Raw genomic sequence first — 25,145 nt, 5'->3', positions numbered from 1 at the left:
AGCCCACTGTATTATAGTATCATATTATTTATACTTAAAGACTGTTTAGTACAGCCACATACTGCACTTAGTTGGCTATAAAGTTGTTATAAGAGATTGATCATGAAATCATTGGTTTCCACATTTATTTTTTGTACTCATGCATAGTGATTGGCTGGCACAGCGGGCAGCTCTATAAAATATCTTGATTGTGGTCCAATACTGTTATTTTTGCAATAAATTTGTTTGCAAATTGAAATTAAAATTTGTACAATTGATTTAAAAGCCATGTAAATTGTTCAAAGAGCTTTCTCAAAGGGTCCTTAAGTACTGAAAAATTCCTTGGCCTTCATCCTAAAGTGGCTTTTGAGACCTAAGATTTTTTAAACAAGTGGTAGATAACATATCAATGTTTTTTAATATTAATTCGAACTTATGGAATTGATTTGAACAAAATTGAAGTCTATCTGTTTATGCACAGCAAATTTTTCATGTTCTTCATAAAATTTGTTATTTTCATGTTGTTCAGAAAAAGCTGATTTAGTCTAAGAAGGAAACGCACATATAACTTAAAATTGCTGGAAAAAGCTTGTGGATGAATTCAACTTTAGCAACCTGTTTGTTTGGCAATGACCAAATCTTATGTGGCAAATTTGAAATGAACTTTTATTTGTATAAGATTAACATACCACACCAACTAAACGGTTATCTTGAACAACCTCCCTTGCTTTACAAATCTAGCTTAGAATGTTATTAACATGTATATAACATTGACGTTTAGTAGGAGTAGTCTAATTCAAACACTTTTAAATTAGTTTCAAGTAAATTGGAAGTAGAGTAAATCATTTCCATACCAGCAAGGACACTATTCGAACAAAGTTTGAATGGCAATTAAACAAGGTAACAATATTACCTAGACAATCACAAAGGATTTAATTAAGTGAACACTTTCTGAATAATCCACAAGAAAATGAAGAATAAATATTCGTTTAACTTATGCATACAATATTAAATTAGAAATATTTTTTTTAATGATCCATTTCCTTCATAGCCCTCATTAACAATAATCAAGCGATATAGAAACAAGAACTTGTAAAATTTTGTGTCAATTTGCTACATGGACTGATTTTCATAATTATTTTTATTGGGTTTGTATAAGTTGATGTGGGGTGAGTTGGTAGTGATGTGAGACAAAGTATGGTTTAGATTTTAGAAAAGTTAAACCGTGTACTGAGGTATAACAGAGAGTTGTAAAGAAACTATCCCAGTACATTTCATGTAAACAAAAATTTCACCAACAAAGATTACAGTCGCAACAATTGGCCATATTGCAACCACAAATGAATATATTTTTGTATTATCTTATTTAGTACTTATTACATTGCTGCATTATCATCCAAATATTTTCATGTTTGATTAACAGCTACAGCCATTGTGGATTTATTAGCAGTTATCTTTATTCAAGTTATTTCTTCATTGACTTTTCCAGGTTGAAAGAAAAAAAACATTGAAGCAAAAGAACCAGTAAAGCAAAGCAAACGTCTACTCTAGAATGTGAACTTCAGTCGCCATTTTGACCATATCAACGACTCATTATTGATGATAATCACTAAGTTCTTTCAAAACGAAGAAACAAGCAAACACGTTAATTATGAAGAGTCGCGAAGACAAAATAGAATAAATAATTGGTGAGTAGTTAGTAGAAATAATCTAACTTTGTGTTTGAGGCATGATGATCATCTAATAAAGTTTGTATCTCCGCTTGGTCTTTTTATGTAATAAATGTTTTGGTAATCATCAAGAATGTATTACATACGAAAGCTTTATTAATTGATTTACCCAAGAAATTAATTTGTGGTATGTGCCTATTGTTTTGCAGAAAAATGGTTGATATCATCGTCATATCAATGGTTGAGAACGGTAGCAGCTTTCCAAAATGAAATGGCAGATCTTTCTGGGGTTTATTCAGATGTCATTATTTAGAGATGTTTGGTACCCTGGCTATATTATTAACCGTCGTTACGTGGAGTGGCATTGCCATGCTGCATAAGAATTTATCTACGTCATATTTTCCTTAGATTGTTTTGTTCACAAGACCTATTTGAGATTTGATGATGAATAATTGCATTTGTGCATCATTGATGCGGGTGGAAGAAGTGACAACTGAAAAACAAGCAATTTAACTGGTGTTAAAAGATCTCTAGCATTTTGTATGAACGTGTGTTAATCCCCATACATATTCATGCAAGGTATTACTGCTAATTTTAAATTTTCCAGTGGCTTTTTATTTTCTAATTGTATTATTCCTGTTTTGTATTTCATAGGGTTAGTATCTGATCCTGCTCAATAGTCTATTCCATTAGCTACGTACGTCGAAGTTGCGCGGAACAACAAACATAGAAACAACTATTTACTGATGTTTTATCATACGATTTTTAGTTAATGGGAATAACTCAAACCACTTTATTGTGGTTGGCTCATTTCTTTAAATGATGAATATGATAGAACGGCAAGTAATATCAGTTGTGTGAGAAGCATAAAGAAAATAATGGACAGCGATTTATTGAGTTCGATAGATCAGTTGAAGAAGGTTTGTCAGATGCCAACAACATACATTTTTCTCTCTTCATTAATTTATTTAAACTACATCTATTTGAATTATCCATTTTAGAAACGTTTGTTGGGAAATAGAGGACTGAACACTTGTATTCATTCTGATTATCTACCTTCATCACCATTGACAGTTCTTGGTCTGCGTGTTTGAAGCCTAATTTAATATAAGATCACATGCAACTGTTACGATTGTTTCGTCGCCAGTGCTGTTGAAACAAATATATGCAACTGTCGTTGTATTTAATGTGCAAGAAGTGAAAAAGTAGAGTAACCTGTGATGAATACAAGAAGGCATAAAATCTTTCCGCCTATTCACAATATTTCAGAAATTAGAAAAATTAGGAAGCTGGAGAAAAACTAAGAAGGTAATGAGGCACTTTGTGGAATTTTAAAATTTTCGTTGAGTTTTAGTTCATGCTTGCTCGAGAGATATCGTACACGTATATTGAGCTATGGTTAGGCAGTTGGCTCTTTTCTTTTTCGGTGCGATTATGAGCTTCCTATAATGTTGCATTAAATTTTGTAGAATGCAAAAGGGAAATTAGGAATATTTCAAAACGTATCTTGGTCGTGCAGAACTTCTCGCTGGCTGGCAGGGAAGGTAGGATTCGAAGTTAGATGCACCTGTTATATATTTTCCCTTTCTATGGTTTTGACAAAGCGGGTCAATTTATTCTTTCGCCATTTGTTGTTATCGTCATGTATTTAGTATTGTTGTAAATACACAACAAAGATTGCCGAAGGTAGCGAGAATTAACTTTGCCGTTTTTCCGGTTTATGGGTGATTGTTCGTAGCTAAGTAGCTATAATTGTTAAAACATGGTTTGACCATTTTCTGATTTGAAATTTCGATGAAGTCGCGGCAAATAATTCCAAGCTAGACTTTAAGAAACAAAAGTTTGTTTTTTGTGTGCAATATTTATGCATGCTTATTAAATTAAAATCACTCCAACAACGGTTGGTGATCGGCTCTTTTGAGTTTCAATCAAAAGTTCATCGTCAGAATCGTTAAGGAAAAGACCGAAATCGAATTTGATAAAAAGAAACGTTTATAACCGTAGAGCTCTAACGTTGGTGATTCATTTTCACGATCCAAGCTGTACATTTAAATAATAAAAGCAAAGCTTGCGGACCAACTGAAAGTGCTGAAGTGATAAGACTATTTTAATATGTCTGTCTTCTTATAAACTGCTTATCTGTCAAATATGACGATGTGCGCTCCGATTAGTGAAACTCGTTCCTCAACACTTTAATTTGAGTTTTTGTTTCTTTATCTTCCTGTGTATTGGTAAATGTTGGTATTTTTCTTAGAATTGCAATTAATATTTCAAACTTTATTTTTGAATCGTATACAAAGAAATCCAGCTTCTAGAGCTAAAACTTGTCTCTTACATCAACAGTTATCAATTGTTTTTGATTAGACATATTAGAAAACCGTGACTCGTCATTAGCCATAAAACACTTTTGTCGTTTTTCCCGTCATATTTTAGCGTAACCTGGAGCAAAGTGGGACACTTTTCATTCATTACAATGTAGCTGCACAATATTGACCAAATTTGTCCAAAACAATCCTTGTCATCTAATAATTATTTGGTAGTAATTTTAAAAACAGACTCCATCTTAAGGTCATGCTATGATCATTCAGGTGTGTGATCGTTAGGTGTCTCACTTTGTTACCAATTGGAAATTATACGAGACTTACCTTAAGTCAAAGTTTAATTATAATTCTATTAGACATTAGCGAGGAGTGGAGGAACTGTAGGCAGGGGCGAAACTAGCACCTTTTTAATGGGGGCTGGGGATGAAATTGCCCTGCAAGGACATAAGATGCCCTGCAGATCCTATGGAACAGTACTTACACTATATATTTTTGTAATACATGTTGTATTTTTGTGGCAGAACGCACTTCAGCATACTATTATATCTTTGATGGCAGTTTTCGCATCTTTGCAGTTGCCCAATTTTTAAAATAATATTTAAGTAAACATTGTCCGTAAGATCTTTTCACATGCAAGAACGATTAAGTCATTTAATCGCGTATCTTTCATTGTGGATCTCAGGCAGTTTTGACAATCTTAAGCTTGCTGAAACACCTTTGCCACGGACACTGGAGCGGCCAGCAATAGTTGATACGCCTTGCACACCGTTGGAAAGACGTTTTGTGTTTGAAAGCAAATAACGCAACGTCTTGAAGGGATTTAGGTTCTGATTTAAGTTGTGATTGTAATGATTGTGCTTCGTGTGCTTTATTAGACTGGATTCCGACAACTCGAATTACAAATTAATCAATAACTCATGACATCTCCCCTTCTGAGATTAATCTAACACTTAACTGTAACAAGATTGTAATCTATATGTTGGATTAGCTAAGTGACAATGTTCTATAAGTAACTTAGGTATCTTGGCCGAATCTAGTTGGTGGTTTCACAGTCCTGCCATAGCGGGTCACATAAGCGTAGCTGGGTGGAGTCGAATGTTCATCATCTGTTGTTCTTGTGTCCTCAGGCTCACTATGGTGCACATGAGGCTCTTCAACTTCTTCTGGTTGGGAATTCTCAGCAGGTTTAGGAGTGACTAATATATCATGCCTGTTCCTTCGCAATTGGCCTCCGGTGTCAGTTTGAACGATATATGACCTTGGTGTCTCTGCCTTCCGGATCACCTGTCCTTTTATTCTCCAGCCTTTGCCATCGTGAAGACGAACATTTGAACCATCTGAAATCTCAGGGAGATTTTTTCTATGCTTATCGTAGTACTGTTTCTGTATTATAGATTTCTTGGAGATTTCTTGGGTCTCTATTGAGGGTAGGCGGGTCTTTAGTTTCCTATTCATTAACATGGCTGCTGGAGCTGTAATACCGTAAGGGCTTGTGCAGGCTCTGAAGTTAAGTAGGGCTAGGTATGGGTCATCACCAGACTTAATGGCTTTTTTCAAGAGGGTCTTGACTGTTTGTACTGTGCGCTCGACTTTGCCATTGGACCTCGGATGAACAGGACTTGAGGTGACGTGTTGAAATTCCCATTGCTTGGCGAAGTCTCGGTATTCCTTCGAAGCGAATTGTGATCCATTGTCTGTGACGACTGTGTCTGGTATACCGTGTCTTGCAAATATTGACTTTGTGTGCTTGATTATTCCGGCAGAGGTAGTTTCTGAAAGTAGACTTACTTCTGGAAAACTAGTATGGTAGTCGACAATTAGTAAATAGTCCTTGCCATTCATGTAGAATAAGTCACATGCTACTCTGCTCCAGGGATGATGAGCTGGTGGTAGTGGCATAAGTGGTTCGCGTTGCTGTCGTTTTCTTGATTCTAGGCATGTTTCACAGCGGGAAATCATCTCAGATATTTCTGTAGCCATCCCTGGCCAAAAGATCAATTCAATTCCTAAATGCCCCTCGTGAATTCTTGCTTTCATCTCACGTCTCATTGAGGAGGGTACTATGATGCGGTTTGTTCTAAGGAGGATTCCTTCAGCTTCTGATATTTCATCGATGAATGTCAGGTATGGCTTGACAGCATCAGGGATGAGTTGTTTGTTGGATGGAAGACCATTGACAGTTATGTTTTCAGCTCTTGAAGAGTAGGATCCTTAGCTGTCTCGAGTTTAAATTCTAGTAGCTTGAAATCTGATACTGGCAGGTTGTGCAGAGCTGAGTGCACATGACAGTTCATGTCTTGCTCCGATATCTCTGGTGTGGGTTTACTTTCCAGGTATGCTCTGCTAAGAGCATCTGCAACGGGAATGTCCGTTCCTGGTGTGTAGTCAACACTTAGCTCATATCGCTGGAGCCTAGCAGTAGTCTTTGCAAGCGTGGAGGAGCCCTGCATAGTGGTTTTGAAAGATTGCTTTGAGTGGCTTGTGGTCTGAACGTACCGTGATTGGTCTGCCGTAGGTGTATTCGTGGAAGCGCTCGCATGCAAACACAATTGCCAATGTCTCTTTTTCTATCTGTGCGTAGTTTTGCTCACTTTGGGTTATTGCTCTACTAGCATATGCGACGGGCTTCCAGGTGTTCTCTTCTAATTGCTCGAGTACTGCACCAAGACCTGATTTAGAGGCGTCAGCTGTGATCCTTATGGCATGTTTTGGATTAAAGTAGTTTAACACTGGACTGCTGGTGACGAGGTGTTTTAGATTTTCTATGGCTTGACGGTGTTTCGTTTCGAAATGCCAGACGACGTCTTTTTCAAGTAGTTGTCTTAGCGGCGCTGTCTCATCAGATAGGCGCGGTAAAAACTTTCCGAGGTACGTCACCATACCGAGAAAACGTTGAATTTCGACTTTGTTGCTAGGCATGGGCATGTTGATTATTGCTTCTATTTTTCTAGGATCTGGCTTAATGCCTGCTGCAGTGATTACGTGTCCTAAGAAGGTTGTCTCGGAAACCCCGAAGCGGAATTTCTTTTCATTCAGTTTAAGTCCAGACTCTCTTACTCTGTCGAGTATGTCCTTTAGTGCTTTGTCGTGCTGCTCTTTGTTCCTACCAAAGACTATGATGTCATCTTGGTCGTTTGCCGCATTCGGTACACCGTCAATGATTTCAGCAACTTTCTTCTGAAACACTTCAGCGGCACTGTGAATCCCGAACGCTAGGCGCTTTAAAACAGTATCGTCCAAATGGCCTGTTAAATGCAAGTAGTTTCGAGCTGGCTTCGTCGACTTTAACTTGCCAGTAACCGCTGGATGCGTCAAGCTTTGTAAATATGGTGGCGCCGCCTAGTTTGGATAGGACTTCGTCCACTGTAGGCATAGGATAGTGATGACGTTTTATGGCAGTGTTCAAATCTTTAGGGTCAAGACAAATACGTAACTGGCCATTGTCTTTTTCTACAACTACCATGGAGCTGACCCAATCGGTTGGTTCGTCAACTTTCTCTATGACATCAAGCTTGCACATGCGTTTTAACTCAGCTTTGAGACGTTCCATAAGTGATATTGGAATCTTTCGAGGTGGATGAACTACTGGCGTTACATTGGGGTCAATGCTAATGTGATGTTCACCCTTTAGGCATCCAAGTTCTCCAAAACATCTTTGTACTTTTGTATGAAGTTTGGTATTTTAGCATTTACGGTCCAAACTCGCTTTATAAGATTGAGGTCGATGCTGGTTTGTAACCCAATTAGTGGCGGTGAAGTAGTGTTTGCAACAACAAACGGTATTGCGTGGGTTTGATTGTTATGTTGAATGTCCAGCGTGCATTTTCCAACCACTGGAATGTTCATTCCGTTATATGCTGTCAACGTTGTAGTAGTTTTCTCAATATGCGGTCTAGTTGCTCGTTTCTCAATTGTTGCCATTGGTATGACGTTAGCCTGAGCTCCAGTGTCAATTTTGAACCGCGTGACACTTTCATTTGATCGCAGAGAGATAATCCAGTCACAATTTCCATCTTGTGTGATATTAGCCGTATTGACGAAGTTGTCTGTCACTTCCGTTGAGAGAGTTCCTATGAAAATGTTATTTGCATCGCTTGCCATCTCGTAATCGTGACCTTCATGACCTTCCGTGGTATAATGTACGCTGCGGGACGTAGATAAGCAAACAGAGGCAAAGTGATTCAATTTATGACACTTTGAGCATGTTTTCCCATATGCAGGACATTTTCCTCGTTGGTGAATGTCGCCACAGTATTTACAATTGCTGCGAGCTTGCGAAGATGCTGAAGTAGATGTGCTTTGTTGTCGTGGGCGCCTTGTATTGTTAGATTTCGTGCGTAGTTCGTCGACATTGTTCTGGTTTCCGGTGTGTGGTCTGCTTAATGTCATTGCTTGTTGCTTTGTTGCTTCTGATGCCTGACCAATTTTTATTGCGTTTTCTAGAGTCAAAGTCTCCGTCCTTAACAGTCGCTCTCTAAGCGGGTTGTCTGAGACCCCGATTACTATCATGTCTCTGATGAGTGATTCTCTAAGGTCGCCAAATTCACATTGTGCACTTCGTCTTTTAGCTCGGTGACAAAGGCATCAAATGTCACCCCATTATGTTGCGGTATAAGTCTTTAGTGTGTATTCCCATTATAAGTGCTATCCATATTTTTAATTCTAATGTTGATGGTTTGTAAACGTGAAATTTTAAGTTTGTTTTATGACGATAATATACAGTTTTGCCATCACTTTTCGTTTCTGCAAGATCTCTACTGGAAGAGTAGCCATGGGGAGTAAAAACCCACAAATGTAATGTAATCGGGGACGAAACTTTAAGCTCCCATGTTATGTTTATAGAAGTTCCACGTCGAAACAAAATGTTTTGTTCTTATTTTGAACTGCTATATTTCCTGTGAATAGAAGATTATTTTTGCATCAGAAGTCTTTGAAGTATGTAGAATTCATTACCTTTGCTACGTTAGTTGCTGGTTCAACTGTGCCATTGTGCTTTTGGTCTTGGATTACTGCATTGTAATCTTCAGTTAATTTCTTTCGCTGTAATCGTCGCTCTAAAGATTCCAACCTTCTGATGCTTCCTGTTTTGTTTGATGGGAGAGGTGGATGATTTCCACGCCATGGAAGCCCGGTCTCGTACCAACCCTCCGGTGATCGCGTTAATTGCTCTTTAAATTCGTTATACACCATTGATTGGTCGTGTTCAGCAGTGTCTGCTAGGCCCAGCACATCCAACCGGCAGAGATCTTCATAATCCTTCTGCAAAACTTGGGTAGGCAACATCCTTTTACTGTCTGGTTCCACACCAGGGCTCATGGCAAACCATCCGAGTTTTGTTTTTTCTGCAATTGGTTGCCTCTCAGTTCCCACTAGTGGATTCGTGCGAGTTTTTATCCGTGCATATTCCCCGCTTCCCAAAACGATATGGACAGGTAATTGAGCTTTCTGATCATTATCAACAAATTTTGCATTCTTCATTTGTTCAAACTCTCTTTGTAAGTTTTCATAGTGTGGATTGTCCACTGTGAGTAACTCTTGTTTCTCCAACTTGATCAACTTCACCTTCATTGAATAATCACTGTCTATTGCTTCTTTTGTGAATCTTGCCCGTCGCCCAGGCAATATTCCCTTTGAATATGTCGAATAGATGCAACAACTCAAGCTTTTGAATAACGAAATTTTTATTCCCTGGCAATGTTTATCAAATACGTATATCGCTCACTCACTCAGACTCTCTCTTCAACTCATTTTCAACAAAACATCAATCAAAATTCTTTTAAGCCTATTGGTTAACGAAATTAAACAACTAAGGAGAATTTGTCTCTCTGTCAGTAGGACATTCAATTACATAACTTATTCCCAACACACTCCCCCTATACATCTGAAGATAAGATGTATATCTAAATGGATTACTGTTCTAGGAAGTGTTTCAAATCTCTTCGGTTTCTTCGTCAGCAATCGATTTGATGATCCCCGCTGCATTTTCAGCTGCCTTACGCTTTGGCTTGAATGGTTGAGCGTCTGGATTAAGATCAGGTCTCTTCATGGCTCTGTCGATCACAAGCTAATTCCATTGGGTAAAGCAATTGAACTGGTCGTTCTAGGTTTCCATTTGGCGTTTTCAACATTACCCCACGTATCACTCCATCTCTTCCTGGATATGTCTCTATAACGATCCCAAGAGGCCATTTCCTCTATTCTTTTCGTTGGATTTGATCAGCACGACGTCTCCTACGTTTACAATGAACTTTTTAGTCCCATGACTCATGTTATGTCGTTCTCGCAGTGCAGTGAGGTATTCTTTCGACCATCTTTTCCACAAGGCTTGTTTGCAAGATTTCAAGTATCTTGCCCTCTTACGTAAGTCCGGATCACTTTCGACCCATAATTTCTGTTCTGGCAGATGATTGGATCTCTGGAATAAAAAGAGCTCGGGTGTCAACACCGGCAGTTGAACATCGTCTTCAACATAACTGAGCGGTCTTCTATTGATTTGCACTTCAACGTCAAGTATCACTTCACACAGTTCTTCCCACTTCAGATTTGCGCCTCCAATTGTCTTATACATCGCTTGTTTGACAATTCCTATCAGCCGCTCGAACTGCCCTCCCACCATGGTGCTCGGGACAAGTTAAACTGCCATTTAATGTCGAATTCCTCCAAATAACCTTGAAGACGTTCCTCCTTTCGTAAAGTATCAATCCACTTCGCAGTTTTATGAAGGTGCCCCATTGTCTGAATAGATCTTCCTGGGTCTTCCTCCGAGCAATGAACCGTTTCAAACTTGGTATGAACGTGGAAGCAGATAGGTCCGGCATCATGTCCAAGTACACTGCTCGAGTTAGACTACATGAAAACAGCGCCAGATACGCTTTGCAATCCTTGCTTGACTTCCCTTTGTAACGTATTGGTCCCGCGAAATCTACGCCAATCACCTCGAACGCTGTTTCGCCACAAGTCCGGTCCTCGGGTAACTTTCCAGGAGGGTGTGGGAACTGATGTCGCTCGATATCTTTTACAACCAAAACACTCCTTTCTAACTTTCTTTACAAGGCTTCTTAACTTCGGTATCCAATACGTCTCTCTTACAGCAGCCATTGTCAATCCAACACCTCCATGTAACGTTTCACGATGCAACTTTTCCACTACTCTTTGAGCTAGCAAGGAATCTGTGGGAAGGTAGATAGGATACTGACCCACAATTCGGCCACGACATTCTAAAATCCCTTCTGTATTGCGCGTAAGATTAAGTTCTTTGCATTGTTGCTCGTACTTTGGTTGTAATTGACCTTGCTTTTGGGCTTGTTTGACAAATTTCATCTTAGCCTCTTCAATCTCGGTAAAGGATAATGGTCCTGTTCTCTTTTCCCCTTGTGTACAATTGTTTACGAACCTGAAGAGCCATGACGACACTCTTAGAGCTCGTTTAAGTGAGCATTTTCTTAATAACTGTTCCAGAACATCACCACTGTACTGTTTTGTTGTCATTGCGATACTTTTTTGGGAGACTGTCGCTTCTGCTTCTGTTGCAGTAGTTGGAGTTGTGGTTATATTAGTTGGCCATCTGCTCATATCAGATAACCATTCTGGACCGTAGAGCCACGTCTGATTTAATTTCCCACCCTGCTGGCCAAATCTGCAGGATTTTCGGATGTGGGTACATATCGCCATTTTATTTCAGGATGTTGGTGTATCTTACGGACACGGTTTGAGACAAACTGCTTATACTGGCCCCGTCCAAGTATCCAATGCAAGGCGACAGTGCTGTCTAGCCATGCAAAACTTTGCGGCCGTGACAAATGATCCAAAGCGTTTCGCACATTCACAAGAAGGTTCGCTGCCATGTGGGCTGACACAAGTTCTAGCCGTGGAACAGTTAGGTCCTCTTTTGCCAGACGACTTTTACCAGCAACTAGAATTTGAGTAGTTCCCGATTCTTGATGAATAACTGAGTACACTGCAGCTCCTACACCTTGTGTGCTAGCATCCCCGAATGCGTGCAGCTCTAAAGACTTGATTGGTTCTCGGAACCCAGCTAATGATCGCGGAACACTTACTTCACACGGAAGATTGCTCTCCCAGCAGTCCCATCGATACTTCAAAGAATGGCTTAGCCGTACATCCCACAAGAGCTTCTCCTTACAGATATCACGATAAATTATCTTTCCCTCTAGAATTAAGGGTGATGTAATTCCCAAAGGGTCATAAACCTGAGCCAATCTACTCAGTACTTCACGTTTCGTTTTTGCCGATTTCTCTGATGGGATCACTATGGAAATCTCGTCACTTTTTTTTCCATAACAGTCCCAGCACTTTAGATTCTCCAGATTTAGTTCCAAGTTGTTGTTTTGCTAAAGTTTCTTCTTCATCATCCTTTTCTTCTTCATCTGCTTCAAGCTCATGGGCATTTGAGTTCCACTTATGTAAATTGAAATTGGCGTCGTTGAATACATCGATTGATTTCCTTTTCCTTTCCTTGGCTTTGTCTACTGTTTGTCCCCCACTAAGCAGATCGTCGACATACATAGATTTCTTCAGTTCCTCAACGATATCTGGCATCTTTGTTTTCCAAGTTTCTAGGTGATGCTCTAGCACTCCCCCAAGCAGAAATGGGGAGCAAGTTAGGCCGAAGACGACTCTTGTGAATCTATATGTCAAGGGTTCAGGTTGACTGTCACTCTTCCAGTGAAACCGTAAGGCATCTCTTTCTTGTTCTTTTATTCGGATCTGGAGGAATGCCTTTTCTATATCGCCACAAAGTGCAACTGGAAATGAACGATGATGAACCAATACGCTCCAAAGCTTATTCTGTAACGGCGGGCCTGGGTAAAGGCAATCATTCAAGGATGGAGCACTTGGAGTCGCTCGAGCGGATGCATCGTAAACTACACGGATTTTCGTTGTTTGTGCAGCTTCACGTATCACGGGTTTATGAGGTAAGTAGAACTCCCTACCCACTGGGGCTCGGTTACAAGTTCAACTACCCTTTGCTGACTTGTTCCTCAATAATCCTGTTATACTCACTGGCCATTCCTTCCCTGTCTAATCTCTTTACAAGACTGTTGAGGCGTCGCAAACTTCCTTCTTTGTAAGATGGTAAGGGAGGATGGTTACCTCGCCACAGTAGACCAGACTCGTACCAACCTTCTGAACTCCTGACCAATTGCTCCTTAAACTCTCCATACACTGAGGTTTGATCGTGTTCTGAGGTGTCGGCAAGTCCTAAAACATCCAACCAGCACAACTTCTCATAATCCTTTTGAGTGGTTTGTGTTAGTAACATATGATTGTGATCAAATTCTTTTCCAGGGGACATCACGAACCATCCCAGCTTGGTCAACTCCGCGATAGGTTCGCCATCTTTACCTATTCGGGGACGATTCTTTGTTTTTATTCTGGCATACTCCCCTCCCCCAAGAACTACATGTACTGGAAGCTGAGCCTTCGTGTCACCATCTTGGATATCAACCCCTTTTAAGTGTGAGTATTTGGAAATCATATGGCTGTATTGGGGGTTTTTTACTGATAAAAGTTCACTTTTTTCCACTTTAATTAAATCTACTTCCATACCAAACTCTCCATCGAGGGACTCCACTTTAGTTGCATAGGTCTCCAGACGTTCTACACTACTACTCAGGAGCATGTCCACTTGTTTTGTTGTTATGTCAGCAGGTTTCATGCCAAGGACACTTACCAACTTTGCAGATGCATACGAGCTGCCAGCCCCAGAATCAACTAACGCTCTGCACATGATCCCATTAACCTTTACAGTCAAGATTGGGAAGACTCCTTCGTTGGTTTTTTGTTGCAGTCATCAGGGTTTTCTTCCCCATTGCTTGTTCACACAAAGAAGTATGATGCCTTCTCTCGCAATGTTGACAGGTTATTTTACTTGTACAATCGGCTGCTCTATGCCCTTCTCCGGTACAGTTGAAGCAGCGGCGCTTTTTTGCCAATATTTGTTTCCTTTCGTTGATATCCGTCACCTTTGAGCAGTCAACTGATTTATGATCGTTTGCATCGCAATATACACATTTTCGCTGACCGAATTTGGTGTTGAATACTCTTTCACGGGGACTGTTTCTATTTTCCTTCCTTTCTCCTTCACATATAGGGTTTCTAGGGTTTCGCCTAGTCCATAATGTTAAGGCTTCTATTAGCTTAATGTAATCCCATTCATCCCAGTTGGGATCGGTACGAACCAAGTCGCTTCTTATACCAGACAATTTGTCCAATGTCATTGCAACACTTCCATTGATCTGCTCCAGTTTTCCCATAGTTTCTAAAGACTGTAAATAGGTGAGTCTTTCGCAGAATTTATGCACCTTCTGTACATTGGCATCTGGTATGTTGGGTAAGTCAAGAATTTCTTTGGTGTAGGCTTTAATCACTTCTGACTCCTTTCCATACTTTGACTGAAGTATACTTTTTGCTCGGTTATACCCTTCACTAGTGAAAGGTAGTGCTTCTATGGAATACTTGACATGTTTTCAAGCAACTCTCTCAAGTATGAAAATTTTGTTACATTGGAAATATTTGATTTGTCAATAGTCTCGCTGAACTGGTTCCAGAATCTTGGCCAATCTTTGTAGCTTCCGTTAAATTTTGAAATCACTAGCTTTGGTAGTTTAGCTTCCAGATTGCCACTAATTGTAGAATTCATTTCTCCTGTCTCTTCTGGTTTGTCCCTCTTGGACTCTTCCAATTGAGTCTTGTAGTGCAGCTTGGTTTCATACAACTCTTTCTCGAAATTCAACTGATCCTTTCTTAAATGTGCTTTCTTACTTTCATTCACTTCCATAAGCCACTTGCGTAATTGTTCTATTGCATTGTCAGCTTGACCGATGGTATTTTCTATCGATTCCTCCCACTCGGAAATGCTTTCGACTTTTCGCCGCTAGCTATTTTCAACCCTTCGACTGTACGTTTGGCGGTATCTGCTTCTTTACTAATTCATTTAACGCATCACGATGTCTTTCGATTCTCCGTGATTATCTGACGCAAGAATTCTCTCAGTTTTCCCGCAAGTGATCGTAATATGCTTGAGTTTTGCTTCAAGTGCTAGCTCCGCAGCTTCCTGCTTCGACATGTTTCAATACGAATTCTTGTTCTTGATCGAACTATTTTCACTTATCCCGTCGGAGGTGCCACGTTTTGTGAATCTTGCCCGTCGCCCAGGCAATATTCCCTTTGAATATGTCGAATAGATGCAACAACTCAAGCTTTTGAATAACGAAATTTTTATTCCCTGGCAATGTTTATCAAATACGTATATCGCTCACTCACTCAGACTCTCTCTTCAACTCATTTTCAACAAAACATCAATCAAAATTCTTTTAAGCCTATTGGTTAACGAAATTAAACAACTAAGGAGAATTTGTCTCTCTGTCAGTAGGACATTCAATTACATAACTTATTCCCAACAGCTTCAACTTCCCCTTTATAGATTTCCAGTCTTGTTGTTTTTGATGTTAGAAGCATGTCAACTTTAGTGGTTTGTGTCTCAATTGGTTTCACCCTCAGCATAGATGCAAGTTTACCAGATATGTATGAGCTTCCAGCCCCTGAGTCGATCAATGCACGACATGTAATTCCATTTATCTTGACAACAAGAATGGGGAAAATTCCTTCACCAGTACATCCATCTGTAGTCAACACAGTCTGACCTGTTTTTGGTGGTTCTTCTCGATTGGTGACATCACATATGCTGGTATGGTGTCGTTTGTGGCAATTTCTGCATGATGACTTGCTGGGGCAAGCGTTAGCATGATGCTGTCCTGCTGTGCAGTTGAAAAAAAGTTTCTTTTTGACTAAAATTGCTCTTCTCTCCTTGACAGTACTGATTACTTTACATTCCCCCGATTTATGATTTCCTTCACAGTAGACGCACATCCCCTTTTCTTTGGTATGAAAGACTTTCTCTGACCTTCTAGATTTCCATCCAGGAGTGTCTGACACTTTCGCACAGACTGGATTTCGCCTGGTCCACTGTCTGACTGCTTCAGTAAGCTTGGAAAAGTCCCAACTTTCCCATTCTGGATCATTTCTAACAAGGTCCGATGAATTTAATTAAACAGCGGATGTAAACGTACCTAGTGATGCATATTTTTTATGAGATTGTTGATTTAGCTATTGCTTGTTTTATGATTAAAGCTAGTATTCAGGATTTTATCTCAAGTTTTGTTAGTATTTTCTCACTCCTTACATAAGATAGGACATATAATAAATGCATAGATAATTTATTGTTATATAATATACTAACATACCATTGTTTAAATGAACAGTTTGATGTATTGGTGCAACCGCAGCAGTGGAAATTTTATTTATAGGTTTTGTCATCTTCGTTGTAATTTTGATATAATCGAACTCTAGTATGAGGAAAAGTCATTTAAGAGAGGCTTATATATGTGTGGCAAAGACCATATACAACCGACACACACCCTTTGATACTCCTCAGGGTGTGTTTTAAGTGATTGCCTCTGTTTTAAGAGGCCATGCGTTTTGAGGGGCCCGCATACAGCAAAGTCATTTTTTCATTTCTATACCGCCTTATAATAGCGCCAAAGGAAGACAGAAATCCCAGCACGAAACATTACATTGTAATTATTACATTATACTTATTACGGGGAAAGGTTGAATGCTTTCGTCAGGTGTCAAGTTGATGTTTTGTTTTCAACGTGTGGTGATCAAGGGAGGCTTGAGGTTTGGTTCGGAGGGATCCCATGCAAGTTTGATGCACCGCTGGCTCTCCTGTTATGTAAACCTAAAACAACTGTCGGGGAAGGGTGGATAAAAATCCATTCTTAAACAGACATACATTTAAATGATTTAAAATTGCTTAGATTAAAATTTACTAGGAATTTTTCGATTCCTAAAATTTTGCAAGCCTTTTCTCAGGGCCTAGTTGACTTTCGAAATAAAGAAAATTCAAAATTGTTTATACTTGGCTGTTAACAAATGTTCTACTGATTGTTTAATGTGCCATTACAATAAGACATCGTATTGACATAATTCTTGAAATGAGCAAGAACAGAATAGGATTAATAGTATTTAGCTAAAATAGCAAACTTTGTAATCGAGTTTCCCTGAGGTAAAAGTTTGTCTTCATACAACGAGAATGAAATGTAAAACAGTCATTTGCATGCACCCATAATTATAACCCCATATGATAAATAATATGCACGAATTAAACTGTTTATTAGTTGATAACCATTATATGTGTCAATATGTGTGTATAGGCGTAGGAAGCGGAAGGGCTGAAGGAGTTTACTCTTGAAGAGTTTATTATTGGATTAGATTAGTGTCTTTCTGAAAGTGGTGTAAAGAAGTTACTGCTTGGCCAGATTTATGCTAAAGACTGATCATCTATCTGGACAAACTTAAGCAAGCAAAACATAGTTCGTCTTCAAGTTCGTCTGTGTGTATATACGCGCAAACTTACAGATCATCCGTCAAGATGCGTACGAATTATTTGAATAGTTTGTTTATTTAGACGAATTTGCACGGGTATTTTGACTTGACGCATCATCCTTCTGTGAATATAAATGTGGAATGAGACAAACTACGGAAAAAATAATACTTCGTAGTTCATAACTCGCTCCAAATCTTCCAAAGGCAGAATTGGACTTTGTGTGGTTTATTGATAGAAAGTTCGTCTCGTGTTTATACTTACTGACATTATTTGCGACAAAATTAAACCAAATAAGATAGAAAGTATATACAATATTTATAAATTGCGACAGAAACTGCAATAAAATGTTACAAGAAATTAAGATGCGTTTTATTATGTCAATGTTTACCTAAATTTTGGGGGGGCTATAGGCCTCTCAGTTACACCACCACCCCACCACCCCACCATCCTGTTTTATACGCCTTTAGAATCATCTTGCGTTAACACAAAGCAGTTATGCATCTGCCGATTCGTTTTTGGGACAGTATGCTATTCGATTTGTATGCACAGTCGACACACAATTTTCAATTTTGCTTATAACTCTTCCGATAGAACTATTCTACATCACAGATAAACATTTCAAGCTTTTACATTCAAAGCCAGTGACAAAAGATGCCTGACTTTTAACATGTGACAACTGATAAAATTTTTAATAACTTCCTATTTCCGTTCTTTCATAAGTTTACAGTCTCGAATTACCTATTATTTTCTTATGTAAGTTGCGGCAATTGCTTGTTGCATTAATTATAGTATGAGTTGTAATGAAATACAACTAAACAATAAAGATCACTTCTTAACTTGCTACAAGTGCTGCGTTTGTACAGAGTTATACTTGAAGACGAAATAGGCCAACTTATCAAGTTAGCCACTTAATTCATTTTCACCCCTCCAAATTTAAATTTGTTCCTATAGGCCTATGTTTGCGTGTAAGTTTATTTTGCATTTGTGCAGATATTTAGATAGTAAAGTAATACTAATCTAAGAGTATCCTCAAGTTCTAATTATTCAGGTAAGAATTCCTGCATTTCAAAAATATTACTAATACTATTTCTATCAAAATGCGTCTCTAAGTTTTATCAATAGATTGTAACAACTATACTGTTTAGTAAATTGCCTAAAGCACTTATCAAACGCAGCAAAATCATTCAACTTAAATTCCTGATAAGGCTAACTTACCTGAAGGAAGTATCGTCACGTGATTCAAAATTGTTTTGTATGGAGCCAAAAACAATTTTAGAAATACTAGTGTTTTTGCTTTTGTTGTTAATTTTGTTGTGATGTTCAAAAATACATCATTCTTTCCATGCATTTTTTGGAAGTTTTTGTTGCTTCTAATTTTATATGGGGGACTGCTCTGATGTGTACCACAGGTCTTTGATGACCTGTGTATGAAACGATCCATATTAACATAGCTGGACTTTTGAATTCTTTTTTTGGTTTTGATTTCAATATCATCTTTGAATCTAAAAAATTTTAAATTCAACTTGAATCAATGTGTGTGGTGCATACCAAAATAGGTTTTTTACAAATGACTAGCTTTCATTATATTTGGAGCCTTGCAATGAATGTTATTAAAATGATTAATTGCAACCCACACCTCACATTCTACCGTGGCAACTATGCTAGCATAGTTACTTAGGTAGTTGATAAGGGGGGATATTTCAAATTGTTATTTTCCGTGCTCTCGCCTACCGCACATTAACAGAATGAACAAGCTAATGCTGCTTTGATAGAAAAACTCTAATGAATAAAATTTTCTAATAAAGAACCTTTAAGTTTGTAATTTTTCAATTGAACAAGAAAGCAAATTTCTCTATTTTTGCATTTGGAAGCTTTTGAACGCAATATTGAAAAAGTCCGCAAATTTTGTTGTAACTATATAAAGTAGAGATTAATGGATAGTGCAAAGTTTCTCAGAAAAAATGTTTCTAAGTATGGCAAATAAAATTAGTTTCAAGAATGCTTAGTATCGAACCTTGTACAGGGGCGGTCCATGAGATTATGAAAAAGAGGGCCGATCTCCTTGAATTTAATTGAAAACGGAAACTATCCTGTCTTTTTTATTATTATTCAATTTTTTGGGTTTTTTTTTCCAGCAAAATGGGGGGATGGCGCGGCCACCTGGCCCCCCCCTAAATCCGCCCCTTTTGGCGTTCCAAAAAATGCTAAACTTAAATTCACTTCGAGAAGTGCTTATCAAAGCAGTTTGTTTCTTGACGAATAGCCTTAAACGTAAATAAACCTTAATTTCGTATTTGCACTTACATAGCGTATACATAATAAGGACATTTGGCACGCCACAATCATACATTCGTCATTTACGCGTCGCATTCTTTTTTTTTACTATGCAGTATACAACTTAAAAATTACGAAATCACTCATGATTTACTTTCATTGTTTCGGTTATGTTGTATTTTTGGATTCTTCTAACACATATGCGAAGCTCATGTGTTCGGAAGAATAAATTGCTTTGTTTGCGATATTTTCTAGCGCAAAATTCCACCTAAATAATAAGGCAACGAGCAGTAAAATGCAACGGTATTCAATAAATATTTACGTAGTACAATATGCATCATTTGATGAATAAGTCCAGTTTTTGGCAAGTTTGCGTGAATGAACATTCATTTCGTATTTGCACTTTCGTAACGATTACATGAAAGTCGACAAATTAATAATGTCTTACATGACTTTGTCATATTGTTCTGAAGCACACCACAACTAATATCAAAATTATAAAAATCTTCCAAAGGCAAAATTGGAATTTGTTTAGTTTATTAATAGATAGTTCGTCTCGTGTTTATACTTAGACGTATAATCTGTTAGACGGATCATTCCTCCATGCAGATGATCCGTCTCTAGTATGAAAATTGACCTATACTAAAAATTAACAAAGACATGATCCTGATTTTGCAATCGTGACTTTTGCTCATTAACGATTTTCACTAAATCATTATTGGAGTTCCTACATTCTGTATTATTGGTAAATAGCACAACAACTACATGCATCTTAGCATTTATCACAAGTTCTTGAACTTTTTATAAGAGCTTTAAACTTTCCTGTTCAACCTGAGCTCTAGTTCATTCGCATCAAGGTGTATCAATTCAAAATATTGCTATTTGGTACAACGCTCGAATTACTTTTCCAAAAGACATCAATCACTGCAGTTCAGAATGAGAAAATCTTGTCTCGCACAAAGGTTAATTAGAGGGTAGCATTTTGGAGCCAATCCTACCATAAGTCAATGAAATGGGTAAGCTTTAGGTGATTATTCTGACATTAATTACGACAAAATTATACCAAATAAGATAGAAAGTATATACAATATGTATAAATTGCGACAGCAACTGCAATGCCCACAAATTGTGGGTATGTTACAGTCCACAAAAGTCAGATCGATCATGTTAAGCTCTATGTTTTTTTTGTAAAAAATTATCTTGATTGCACTATACTTTGTGTTGCAGTTTTTTCTCCTTTGCGCGTTAACGCAAAGCAGTTATGCGTCCACCGATTCGTTATTGGAACTGTATGCCATCCAATTTGTATGCGCAGTCGACACACAATATTGTTTAGTAAATTGCCTAAAGGACTTATCAAGCGCAGCAAAATCATTCAACTTAAATTCCTGATAAGGCTAAATTACCTGAAGGAAGTATCGTCACATGATCGAAAATTGTTTTGTGTGGAGCCAAAAACATTTGTAGAAATACAAGCGTTTTTGTTGATGTTGAACATTTTGATGTGATGTTCAACAAGACATCATTCTTTCCTTGTATTTTTTGGAAAGTTTTTACTGTTTATACTTTTTTATTGTGGACTGTTGTGATCTTTACCACAGGTCTTTGATGTCCTGTGTAATAAACGAGCCAATTTAAGATCGCTGGACAAAGAAAAAATAAGTGTTTCATCCATCGAAGTATTTCACGATTTTCAGGTGTGTTTGCGGGTAGACTATGAATCTTAATTAGCATGAATTTTTGCACTTAGCATGAATTTTTGCACTTAGCATGAATTTTTGCACTTAGCATGAATTTTTGCACTTAGCATGAATTTTTGCACTTAGCATGAATTTTTGCAGCATGAATTTTGCAGCATGAATTTTGCACTTAGCATGAATTTTGCACTTAGCATGAATTTTGCATGAATTTTGCAATTTTTGCACTTAGCATGAATTTTGAACCTAGCATGAATTTTTGAACTTAGCATGAATTTTGAATTTAGCATGAGAATTTTGAACTTAGCATGAATATATTTGAATTTAGCATGAATTTATTTGAACTTAGCATGAATATTTTCAGTTAGCATAACCCTGTTGAAAGAATGCAGGGTTAATCAGGATGAAAATATTTTAAAATATTTCTTAACTTTTAAACAATAAACATACCAAATTGACATCGAAAATTCTTATATCAATTATTTTGAAAAACTATCACCACGCAGATTTTGTTTATTCGTGTTTTTTTTTCACACAGCCCGTAACAGTAACATTACATTAGCAGTTACCAGTGAAATTAATTGGCGTTCTTGTGATTGGTTTCTTTACGCAATAAGTACTGAATTAAGTACTTTTATTTTATGCTTGTACTGTTTTTATTTTTCCATAAAGTTTTAACACACATATGATTTGGTGTATGTAAACTGTAAGAATGATTTCATAAGAAAAATACTGATTACGTTCCATTTCATATATAGCGATCTTGTACATTGTTTTATCCCTGGTTAAATGTTTTAAATTTAAATGAATGTAAAATTTTAAAGCGACTATGAGGAAAGACTTGTTAAATTGTACAAGAAATTTGCTTTAGTTAACAAAATAGTTATCGTCTTCTGTCTTCAGCACTTTCCGTCGATCCCGAACGTTTAGCTTTATCGTTAAATGCTAAAGCCTACATCAACGTGCCATTTTCCATGCGAAAAATTTCATAAATTTAAGATTGTCCCAATGTTATCACACCCATACTCAAAGGAAATTGAAGAGAAGTGTTCTTGATCCTGCAAAACTAATTCTCGCTACATATCCGGCAATTTTTGTGTTGTTTTTTGATGATACTATGATAAGTAGCACAGCAACGTAGCTAAGTTCTGAAAAAATAATGTGACCCGATTTTGCCAAAACTTAAAAAAATAATTTGTGCATTTACTTTCGAATCTTACCCTGCTTCAATCCAGCAGGTTACCTAAGGACCGAAATACTTTTCGAACATTTGCGTTAAATTTTGTGTAATGTTATAGAAATCTCTTGTTCGAAGATCACACTGTAAGAGATCTGAAAACCATGTTGCATAATTAGTTACAGCTACTTCCACATCAATTTTAAGTTTCTTGACAGGTTTTAAAGCTCTCGTACAGTTTGGTAAAGTTGTGGATATTAAAACACAACAACAAACCATATAGGCATGTGCATGTAAAATGTACGTAAATTTTGTTTAGTGTATAGTTATATTTATAGTTAACCGCAGGCCGTTACGAAGGACAGGGTGTGCGGGCGTGGGACACACTCAAGTAATATTTTCGGCTAAATAAGGCTTGTTTAAACATTTACGTAAGCGTGAAAAAAAAACTAAATCTTATTTGTGTTGAATAACCATGTGGGTGTAGTTCCTTTCAGAAGACCACGCCGTATAACCACACCCATTTTCGAAAAATTTGATTTTCAACTCTTCGACACGGCCTTTGTTTAAGTCATACTCAAGCTTTCGTATTTTATTGTTTTCATTTTGTTTTGAAATTTCATGTTTTATATAAGTAATATGTGTTTGTCTATAGTGTTGAAGATATATTGAATGTAAATGTCATCATCTCTTACTTACATTTGCATTGAAAGTTTCCAATAATAGAAAAGTGTAAATTTTCAATCTTTATTTTGTCTTAATTTTTTTGTGCAAGCGTGGATTCGATAAGCTGCGTGATTTTACACCTTTCGGCATTTGCTTTGTTGTGTGTACGACTTTGATAAAGTAGGTCAGGTTAATATTTTTGTCAAGTAAAGTAATCAGTTCAATGGACGGTTAACCCCTTCAAAAAATAAAAATGTTTTAGACTTTTGATACCGAAGCGAATCCACGTTTGAAGTCCAGCATTGTAACACTGTAGATAAAGTACTGTTTACAAAAAATATATGTTAACAAAAATACATTTAATTGCTTGACTTGGATCGTGATCCAGCACTCTTTTCCTTAATATTTTGTTTTATGATGATTTTGGTCTTACACATGCAGCAACTAGTTATTGTTCGGAATTTGACAAGAATTTTTTTCTGTTGTCATTGGATTACGCTCTCACACAACATTGACGAGCTACATACGATGGCCTTATTCATCTATAGAATGCATGGCACTATTTGTCAGTATCACGACATACAACGATCCTTTTCATGCTATCGTATAGCACAAACAACGGCCTATATATGACTAGGCATCGACTGCCTCATGTATTAAATCGGTGTAATAGTCCAGCTGTTAATGACAAAATTCTTCACTTTGATGATACAAGTATGAAACTTTCTCACATTCTTACTATGCCTAGTAACACAAAATTTTGATATAGGGCCAGCCCATATTTTACATTTAAAACGAGTTCTGCGAATGTCGTGTTTGATGACGTCATCGGTAGTAAAAAAAAGTAAAGTTCAGAGAAATCTACAATTTCCCTGTATATTCTTATACAACAGCTAAAGACGATAAAAAAACTATATTACAACTTTTGCTTTTGAGCAATACATTCTGAAATATTCTACATTAAAACAGTAATATTAAAATAATTTTAATGCCCTCATGTTATTGACAATCACCCCCACAATTACACAAACGAGTACAAACTAAATGTGCTTTGACGCATTTACAACGACTAGAACATGAACTTTCGCACCCGCAACGAATAAGTTCATAACAGGCATCTTTAACTTGAGGGAGATTTGTCCACTTTGGTAACCAAGAATTTTCAACACGGTACCAGCCCCAACCTAACGGAGTTGGTATAACCTGCTCTTTCAAGCAGCACTGCCCCAGAAAAATCCACCTTGCAACAATGCACGCTTGGTGTGCTGAAGCAACTTCTTAGGTTGGTGGAATGTTATCCAGTGTTCAGGACTTTTTGGCAAACAACTCTTGTCTAGCTTCATTGACATAAGAGGACCACATATCGCTCAATCACCTGCAAAACATTATATGAATCATAATAGAGACCTTATTTGATAGATAATACATGCCTTTGGCGGTTTCTGAATTACCTGCAAGGACGAACAATCAGTCCTTTATGGCAACAAATTTAGCTCTTGCAACGCTAATGTTAGCTCTGGAAATACATTCCATACATCCCATGCTGTTTTCTTTCCTCGACCTCCAAAAAAGGAAACAGTGACCCAACCCGTTTAAGCGTGAAACAACGGTAGAACAGATGCCTTGTCAGGTCCGATAGTCGATGCAATTGTATGCGCGGGAATATAACGTGAGTGCTTTCCTGTGCCATAAAGAATCCATAATTCTTCTGCTTTGATGTTTTTCATTGAAATGGCCAGTATCAATACGTCAGTATCATTTGTTCTTACAACAATCCTCTGGTGGCCGCAGTCACTTGCATCTAACACGTGCACCATCAATCGTGTGTCAGCCTCTTCATGATTACATGGTTCCAACATTGATACTTCGGTTCTTTTAGGGAAATAACTTTCTGCGCTAAAAAATTGTAAAGATCCATTTTGTTGGCACCTACACGCAGGAAGCCCTTCC

The 25,145-nt window shown here is 37.7% G+C and overlaps 1 protein-coding gene across 1 annotated transcript in view; it reads left to right on the top strand.

The window, feature by feature from the left end:
• Window positions 1-2,527: 2,527 nt before the first annotated feature.
• Window positions 2,528-25,145, top strand: part of LOC124456178 — a 65,604-nt gene continuing 42,986 nt past the window's right edge. Inside the window, exons 1-3 of the mRNA XM_047006680.1 lie at window positions 2,528-2,569; window positions 2,651-2,729; window positions 3,119-3,193. Coding sequence (XP_046862636.1) covers window positions 2,528-2,569; window positions 2,651-2,729; window positions 3,119-3,193 — 196 coding nt within the window. The remainder of the gene's footprint in view (window positions 2,570-2,650; window positions 2,730-3,118; window positions 3,194-25,145) is intronic.

Source organism: Xenia sp. Carnegie-2017, unplaced genomic scaffold, assembly GCF_021976095.1.
Source record: "Xenia sp. Carnegie-2017 unplaced genomic scaffold, XeniaSp_v1 HiC_scaffold_43, whole genome shotgun sequence".
Lineage (NCBI taxonomy): Eukaryota > Metazoa > Cnidaria > Anthozoa > Malacalcyonacea > Xeniidae > Xenia > Xenia sp. Carnegie-2017.
The sequence above is the reverse complement of the archived record's forward strand: the minus strand, read 5'-3'. Positions and strand labels throughout refer to the sequence as shown.